General features: G+C 54.9%; 1 protein-coding gene across 1 annotated transcript in view; it reads right to left on the minus strand.

Moving 5' to 3' along the window:
• Positions 1 to 1,324: 1,324 nt before the first annotated feature.
• MN1 (MN1 proto-oncogene, transcriptional regulator) overlaps positions 1,325 to 9,277 on the minus strand; it is a 43,449-nt gene continuing 35,496 nt past the window's right edge. The window contains 1 exon segment of the mRNA XM_024741565.1: positions 1,325 to 1,698. Coding sequence (XP_024597333.1) covers positions 1,517 to 1,698 — 182 coding nt within the window. The 3' untranslated portion in view covers positions 1,325 to 1,516.

A 9,277-nucleotide genomic window follows, 5' to 3' on the forward strand; every position in this document is an offset into this window, starting at 1 on the left:
GGTGACAGATCTGAGCTGGGTCCAGGAGCCCTGCTTTCTGCTGCCCTGCTCACCCAGCTGCTCCCTCACCTCTGCTCAAAGAAGTTATTCCTTCATGAGATGCACAGGACGTGGCCCTGGTTTTGCAACAGGCTGAGATTAAATAAAAAGGGGGAGGGAGGATTCCTGGGTTTAAAAAAAAGGCCCAAGAATCAAAGTCACTAGTTCCGGTTCCTTTCTCCCTCCTCTAGCCCTCAGGAGTCTGCAAACCCCTGCAGAGAATACATACAGGCTTGGAGGAGGGGGGCTTGGTAGGCAGAGCCTGGGGGCTCCTTCACTCAACAAGCCCCTCGAAAAGTGCCGGCGAAAGCCTGGTCCTTCCCAGGGATGGGGGGCTGCCCAGGTTGGAGATGGAACGGGAGAAGTGGGGGAGATAACCCAGTCCTGTTCCTTCTTCCCCCCAATGCCTGGCTGGGAACAGATGTCAGGAAAGGTCAGGGCTAAGAATTGATCCTCAACTCCAGCACCCAAGACCCAGCTGACCTGGCCGTAGCAGAGCCGGGAGCCTGCAGCCTCTAGAGGCTCTGCAAGCTGGACAGGCACCATCCCCACGCGGACGAGGGCTGATCGGCACAGCGTGAAAATTCAGAGCCTGGGCGTTTGTACAGAGGCCCAGAAAAGGAGAGAAAACACCACTGTTGAACATTCCGGCTCCTTCCCACAGAGCGGACTGGATACGTCATCACCTCCATGGCAGTGAAAGGCAGCTTCCAGCAGAAGAGAGAACGGAGCTGAAGGCTGAGGGTGTGTTTGTGGGAATGAAAATATATCTCTCTATTTTCTTAGGGAACAGACAAAACAAAATCCCAGGCGGAATACCTAAGGGGGGCATTAATTGTTTGGCTCCAGCCTGACTGATGACAGTAGGGTGTCAATATATAATATTGTGATGACAATTTGACTCTCACCCGGCAATATTCCAGAACTACTAGTCTCCAGGATTTCCATTTTAATAAGCAGTGAACAAAGCAAAAAGGAAAAAAAAAAAAAAAAACAGGCAGTGGGGAGGGAGGTGGGGAGGAACAAGACTAAAAGAGAATAAAAAAGGAAAGCAACTCTTGTCTTATTATGAAATAACAATACTTGGACATACAGCAGCACGAAAATAAAACAAGGAAAGAGGTCATCTAAAAAACGTATGCCAAGATTACAGAAAAATGGGAATTATCTAGCAGGAAAAAGGCTTCAGCAAAAATTTGCTAACTGCAGAAGGGTTAACACTGGTAACATACCGTGGCAGACAAATTTCTTTTTTAAAAAAATTTTTTGAGGTTTTTTTTTTTTCTTCCCTTTAAATTAACCCTTTCCGGTCCATATGCCACTAAGCAGGTACCAACCTAGAAAAAAAATCATCCACTCAGCAATAGTGGCCCTTTCAAATTAACAGGGCGGGTAGGGGTGGGGTCAGGTGGAGGGGGGAGAGGAGAGAAAAGGGGGAGGGAAGGGCCTGGTTGGGGAGGGGGTATTTCTTGTCAATTCAAGTTAGGGCGGCCACGAATGTCCCGAATCTGTTGGAAATGTCGGAGTGCAGGGACCGCCAGGTGGGCACGGAGGCTCGGGCCTTGGCATCGCCCACGTCGTCTGTGCAGTGGACAGACAGGCACTGCAAGTGGCTGCCGGGCTGGGTTGCCGAGGCCTTGTTCGGAGGGAGGTCGTGGGCTGCAGAGAAAGGAGGAAGAGAGGACGTTAGCTGCGTGCTTGACTCTGCAGGAGGCCCTAATGGGGGTAAAGTGGCAGAAGCAGAAGAGAGGCCATGTCCAGGCCCTCTTTTCATGCCTAAAGATGATCTGAGGAGATCTAAAGACGTTTGGTTCGAATCCTCCTGCCGTCATCTCTGACTTGGGCTGTGAGACCTTAGCTAAGGGAAGACCTCCTGTTGGGTTTGTTTTTCCCCTCCCCCTTGGGAAATAGGAGAGTTAGGCCGGATAAACTCAGGGTTTGCCCATCTCTGATGGACTAGAGTTCCCAAAAGATTAACTGGACCTGAAGTTAGTTGGGAAGGCTTCCTGGAAGAGACACATCCAAACTGGGCACTGAAGGATGTGTAGGAGTTCATCAGATGCAGTGAAACGGAGGAGGGGAGGATTGTCCAGGTCTCGAATACAGCCCATTCTCTTGTCATCCTCCAGACAGACATTTGCTAAGGGCCTGCTATGTGCTGGTAAGTTCCTTACACAGTGCCAAACTGCTCAGAGCCACAGAGACTAAGAGTGTGGACTCCCCAACCACACCAGTGCCCTTTGCCCCTCCCCAGCTGCTACATGAAAGGACTTTAGGTGATAAGGGTGAGGGAGTCTATTCCTCTCCTACACCCTCAGTGAAAATCCCCTCAATTTCCTTCTCATTCAGTCACACAGCACCAGAAACAGCACAGACCATAGTAATGTTTGGATTAGACTCACTTGACAGGAAAGAAATTTGACAACCATTCACACCTTAGCACGAATTATATTAGAAGAGAACAAGGAATCGGGAGTCCTGAGGCAGGGAAGGAATGGAGCAGTCATTTCAGAGGACTTCTAATTTACTGCTGCCCAGTGACCAATAGCTCTGTTCTGAGGCCTACTGAATCACGATTATTCTCATTATTCCCTTTTCGGGGCCTGACTCTCAGAGAGGCAAGGTGACCTGCCCAAGGTCACACAGCCAGGATGGGACAGAGCTGGGTTTGAAGATGGGCTGATGGTGAACTTCTGACTCAGCAGAAGTGAGAAAAGCTGGAACTGGCAGTGGGGGCTCAGCTCCGGCCGAGGGAACACACCCAGATACTGAGCTCCATGACTGGCCCGCCCTCCCCAGCACACTGCAGGCCCAGCCAGGGCCTGGTGCCAAGCAGGAGTCACCCCGCCCATCCCGCCCTCTGGGATCCGCCTTGAGGCTTCCCCCAAGAGCTGAGCCATGGCCTGCAGAGAAAATCCTCTCAGAGGGATGGGCCCAGGCAACCAAGGCCAGGTGTGACTAACTGGGTTTGGGGCCCCCACCCTGGAGCCCCAGAGACACCCAGCTTTGGGACCTGCATTCTTGGGAGGAGCTGGGGTTGGGAGGGAAGATTCTCTCCTTTGCCTCTTCCTTCCTTCATTCAATTAATAAGCTGAGTCCCTACTGTGTGCCAGGCGTGGTGTAAGCCTGCAGATTCCAGCAGGAAACAAGGCACAGTCTTCCTCCTCCTGCCTCTGACGGTGAAGCTGGGAGACAGTATCGTAGCACATCTTAGAGTCACAGACCGCGGCTTGAATCCAAGCCCCACCACTGTGTGGATGCGATCCAACAATCTCCCTCTCTGAGCCTCAGTTCTATTCACTGGCAAAGTGGGGGTGATGCTGAATCCCTTGGGGTCTTGTAACAGATGTCCTGGCATACAGAGACAACCCCAGACAGGGCTGCTGGGACTGTCATTCATGTCTGAGGTAGGGGAAGGGAGTCAGAAGGTGAGGGGTCCCTGCAACCATCTAGAAGCCTCCAAGCCTTGTCCCTTCCTTGAGACTGGCCAGCTGGGCATGTTCCTGCCCATAAAACTGGAGTCTTTGTACCCAATTCATGGACGGGGAAGCTGAGGTTCTGAGCCTGAGGTTCCCAAGTTGGTTAGAGGTGGTGGAGCTGGGATGCTGTGACCCCAGCTAGCTAGAGATACCAGACTCGGGGTCCCCTCACCCACAGTGGGCCCTGGACTCCAGCCATGCTGATGCACAGCCCTCACACCTCTGCTCCTGAGCCCACGCTTGCCTTGCTCCCAGTGACACTGCTGGGAGCTGCTTAATACCTGCAAAAGGAATTTTGTTCTGAACATTGCGAGATCTAGATTGGGGGAAGGAGTAGCATCTGTCAGAGAGAGAGAGAGAAATTCTGAAAGGAGTTCCTTATTTCACTTTACACACATTATTTCAAGGAGCCAACGCAACAATGCTTGTGCCCATTTTACAGGTAGGAAACCGAGGCCCCTTGCCAAAGTTTGCAAGAGCTAAACAAAGACAAGACCCACACGTGAGCTCCTGACACCCGGCTCCCTTGCTCTGTGGCTGAAGCACCAGGAAGGTAGACACTGGAGGACTAAGACACTCATGGGAGCTGGGTTTGCTCAGCAGCGGCTCCAGACTGCTCCAAATGGCCACATTTCCTAAAGATGTTTTATTCCCAAGTTACAGACGACTCAAACGCATGCCGCGCGCCAAAACCACAGACAGCTGCTCTTCTTACTTGGGGTGGATTTAATGAGGGCGTCGCAGGCACACAGTTGGACACGTCTGTGTATTATCTAATTCCATCCGCCAGCAAGCCCGGCAGCTGGGTGACCCTTCTCCCCACTTTAGAGCGGGCACCTGGGGCTCAGAGAGGGTGAGGGCCTTGCCCCACATCACAGAGCATGGGCACAGGATTCCCCAGCCTCTGCCTGGAACAAGCAAGCGAGTCTGGTATCCATGGGGAATGTTTTTAGGAGAGAATATGACTCTTCAGTTCTTGACAACCCAAGCATGACCAAACTCATCCTCCCGCAGGATTCATTCCAGCTGTGGGAACCCAACACACCCTAGGACTGCGGCTCCCCTGGGCTGCCGAGTGGCTGCCGATAAATCAGTCCCACGGGAGCCGCCTCAAGTCAGGGCCTGCCCCGGCCTGGCCCAGGAGAGGCCCTCCATCCCCACTGCTCAGGGCAGCAGGCATGCCGGCCCCCACACCAGGACCCAGAGATAAAACCACCCCCTCGCCCAGCTCCCAGGGCTGGGGAGACCCTGGAGGTAACTCAGCGCCCGGCACTGGCAGACACCACAGAACCTGATGGGTGTTGTCCTGTTTTCCACTGTTGGCTGTCAGCCTCCCCTATCAGACTGTGGCTGTGTGGGGGAGGGGCAGATTTGGCCTGTTCAGCTCAGCTGGGGCCTGTGCGTTGACTGTGAAGGGCCGCTCAGCCCTATTTGACAGATGGGAAGACTGAGACCCCAAGGGACAGGGAGCTGCCCAGGGGTCACCCGAGGCCAGGTCACCAGCTTTGGGACCGGCCCTCTCCTGTTAGCCCAGGATTCCTCGCAGGTCAGGCCGAGATGGAATCCTGGGTCCCCCAACCTCGGCAGCTGGCCCCCACTTCCTCATCTGTAACTTGGGGATGGTGATTCCCATGGGCCTGGCTCAAGGCAGCTGGGGGAGACCATACAAGAGAAAGAGCTGATGACGCCCTGCCTGTGGGTGGTCAGTTCCTGAGGCAGGGGTGACATTGACTCAAAATGTATAACCATGAGGTGCCTCACCCCGGGGAAGCACAGCAGCTGAGATGAGAGGCTTCCTGGCGTGCCTGCCCAGCAAGGAAGGACCATGGGACTGTTTTTAAGGTCATCCCCCTACTGGCCAGAACAGACCACCTGAGTCCCCACGCACAGGGGCAGGGCCTGGAGCTGGGATACCTCGCTTTTACTCCCCACAAAGTCTCTCCCCGCCCTTTCTCCACGTGCACAAGCCCTGGCTGACCCATCCAGCCCCTTCCCAGAACCCCCTCGCTGAACACTGCAGACTTGGTATCATGCCATCCAGGTACCGGCTGCTTTGGGCTCACCCTGCCACCAACATGAGACCACATCAGATTTTGTCTTCAGTGCTCCCCTATCCACAAAGGGGATAGTAAATTCCACAAAGGAAAGGAAAGAACCTTGAGCCAGTGCCCAAAAAGTGACCGCGTGGATAACGGATGGAATTCCACTCCTCCTACGGGTTCCACAATGATCATGCCTACCGTCTGGGGAGCACGGACTTCCGTGCATCACTTCAGCTCTCAGAACCTCAGTCCTAGGAAATGGGGGAAATAATAGGACTGGCCGTCATGGAGGCAGTTACGAGGATTAAGTGAAATGATCCATGTAAAGCGCTCAGCACACAGTGCACTCCCACCGGCACCAAGAGGACTGCCTTGTGTGGTTGTCGACCAGCCTGCAGGGACCAGTGGGGCTGGGACGGCTGGCTGGAGTGCTAACTGGGACTGCTGATTGACCCTTTGGCTGGCCACGGCTGAGGTAAAGGGAGAAGGGAAAAGATGTGCATGTCTTTACCTGGGGACATCTCGTTGTTAATTTCATTTCTGGAGGTGCCACCCATGGAGGGGGCTGAGTTTTTTTTTAAAGTCAGCAAAACAGGCCTCGTCACTGCCTTGCCCTGCACTCAGTATCCCCGGGAATGGGTTCCAGTTTGGGTGGGCCATATGCTCAGGCATCCTCAGCCCTGGGGGGGAGGGGGTTGGGGTAGCTGCCGCCCCCCCACTCCAGTAGCTGAAGTGCTGCCTTGGTGGTACGCACAGCCACCACTCTGTCCCCAAACCCTCAGAAAGGGGACTTCTGCCGGGCCACCTCCTGTCCCTCTGCCCCCCAGAGGGAAGGCCAGATTATGGGGGTCAAATGTGGGCTCCAAGTTGCACCCAGGTCAGGGGCTCCCTGGGTGCTAATCCAGGGTATAACCTAAGCAAGGTGTTAACCTGGGCTGTAAAATGGGAACCTACTTCACGGGCTTGGAGGACGATGAAGTGAGATCACATGGGTGGAAACTTCAGCACATGACGAGCCTTCAGAAGAGGTTAGCCGCTCTCAGGGTTATTATAGTTACTATACTTTAACAGCCCAGGGCTTTGGAGGCAGGCAGAGCTGATACTGCCGCACACCCGCCTTGTGCGTGGCGCAGTTTCTTCATTTCCTTGGGTGCCAGGGGCCTGCCCCACCCCCTGCCCTCCGAGGCTGGGAGGCCCCCCGGGGTGCGATCCCAGGCAGAGGAATTAGAATTCCGTGAGTATTTTTAACCTGAAGCTTATGTAAGGAGCAGTGTGGGCCCCAGAACACAATAGCGAATGACTCTCACAGGCTCACCCTCACCAGATTCCGACAAAGGGAAATGTATTTTGGTTTTTCCTTTATTTGGACCTGGCAGGGGGTGTGGGGGGGAAGACGCTGGTGTCTGTGACAGCTGCCACTCAGCTGGGGGCTGGGCCACTGGGCCCGGAAGCAGAGGCAGGCCGGCCGGCCTGGAAACCACAGGGCTGAGCCACCTGTTCTCGGCACCTCTGTCCTGCAGCCTGGGAGTCCCTTAGGGCCCCCAGACACATCCATGTCCCCCCAGAAGCTCCTAGCTCCTAGCCCCCATCTCCAGGAAAGGCCGGGCCATCACACCCAGGCTGGCTCTGGCCATCACGCTTCCCCAAGCCTAGAGTCGAGCACCGTGGAGGGGAGAGCCTGCCTCCAAAATTCATCCACTGCCCTCCCGCCCCGTTGCCCCTACCCTGGTCCAGGCCCCCACTCCCGCCTGCAGCAACAACCTTGCTGCTCTCTCTGCTTCTACGCTGACCCACACGCCCATCTTCCACCGTGAGCCGAGTGAGAAACTCTGAAGCACCAACCAGAGCAGGCCCCTCTCCTGCTTAAAACTTCCACGGCTCCCCAGTGCCTCCAAGATAAAGTCTCCAGCTTCCCATGACGCGGCCTGCTTCCATCTTGGGCCTCCAGCCTCACCTCTCAGCTATACCGTCTCTCGAAGTATATCGAGATCCTTCCCACCTCCTGATGTTTCTCCCGCCTAGAACACACTCCTCACCTCTGCTGACTCCTACCATCTATCTACCTGGCTGTCAGCCTCACGGTGATGTTTCTCCAACACCCCCGCTTGCAAATGGCACCCCACCACCACCCACCATAATAGTAATGATGCCACCAGCGACCGCCTCACTGGCTACAGGGAAGTGCTGACACATCTCCCCGGGCAGAGGGGGAATCCTGAGTTCCGAGCCCCTTAGCAACAGGTCACCAAAGATGGAAGACATCATGGAGAGACTTGGGAGTCAGATGACCGAAGCCTGTAACTTGGTCCCTGGCACTTTTCCCAGCAGGGCGACTTTGGGCAAGTCATTTTTCCTCCTTAAGACTCAGCTTCTTTCCCTACGAAATAGGATAAGGTCAGCACCCGGGTCCTCCCCGAGTTCCGTCAGGTTCTATCAGGTAAAGGCCACAAGCAATCAGAGCAGGAGTAGAGAGTCTTGTCGGTGGTTAACAAAGTCCAAGGCTTTTTTAAGGTAACACAAAGGCCCATCTCCAAGAACCCGCCCCTGGGGATGTGGGGGACCCAACCCTAGTGGAACTGGTCCCCATACCCCAACTGGAACCCTTCTGAAGAGCCTCACAACCCCAAGGAGGACCCCGCCTTGGCTGCCTGTCCACGTTCAGTCCCTGGGTCGTGTCCCCTCCTTCAGAGAGCTAGACGGGGTCTGGGGGACTCACCGGCTCTAGCCTCAGAGGCAGGAACAGCGACTCTAAGCCAGATGTCAGGTGGCACAAAGATGGTCTATAATGCCACCAACCGTGCAGGAAGACGGCACACCCAAATTCCCACCCCTCTCCTTCCCCATACCCAGCAGCTTTGGCATGTTCAGAAACCTGGACTCAAATCCTCCCTCCTCCCTCTGAGTCTCAACTCTGCCCTTCACCAGCTCCATGACCTTGGGCAAGCTCAGCTTGCTGAGCCTCAGTTTTCCCACCTGTAGAAGCAGATAACATTCCCACCAGTAAAGATCACACAAGCCTGGCCTGGATGGAGACCCTGAGAGCAGACACGCCCATGGGGCTCTCCGAGGTCTCTCCGGCCCTGGCATGCGGTAGGCACCTGATAAGGATTTGTGAAATATGTGAATGAAGACTCACATTCTCATCCCAGCTCTCCACCTGCTTGCTGTGTGACCTTGGGTAAGTCACTCCCCCTCTCCAGGCCTATCGGGTCCTCTCAGAAATGAATGGTGGTGAGTAGATAGATGTACAAGCCCCCTGAATCTTTCTATCGCTTTGGGGTGATTGGATTTTACATTCAAAGAAGGCAGGAGGCTAAGGCAGGTGCCCTCCCAAAACAAGGGACAGTAAGATACACTGACCTCAGGCTCCCTATGGGGCCGGGCCTTGGCTGATCTCATTGGACCAACACAACACCCAGGCAGAGAGGGCATTTTACAGGGGAGGAAACTGAGGTTCAGAGAGGGGACGTCACTGGCTCACAGTCACACAGCCGGCCTGTGGCAGAGCCAGGGTAACTCCCAGGTCTGTCTGATGCCAAAGTCACATGAAAAAGTAAAATGTCGCAGCCAAATGGCAGGTACACCCAGTCCCTCCTCCTCTCTCCAGCTCTCTCGTTCCCACCCCCCTCTCCTTCTTGCTCAGTCTCTCTTTCTCTTGTTCTCTCCCTCCCTCTTTATCTTTTTCTCTCTTCCTCCCCCTCCCCCGCCCTCCCTCCC

The sequence above is a fragment of the Neophocaena asiaeorientalis genome, unplaced genomic scaffold (genome assembly GCF_003031525.2).
Source record: "Neophocaena asiaeorientalis asiaeorientalis breed wild unplaced genomic scaffold, Neophocaena_asiaeorientalis_V1.1 scaffold648, whole genome shotgun sequence".
NCBI lineage: Eukaryota > Metazoa > Chordata > Mammalia > Artiodactyla > Phocoenidae > Neophocaena > Neophocaena asiaeorientalis.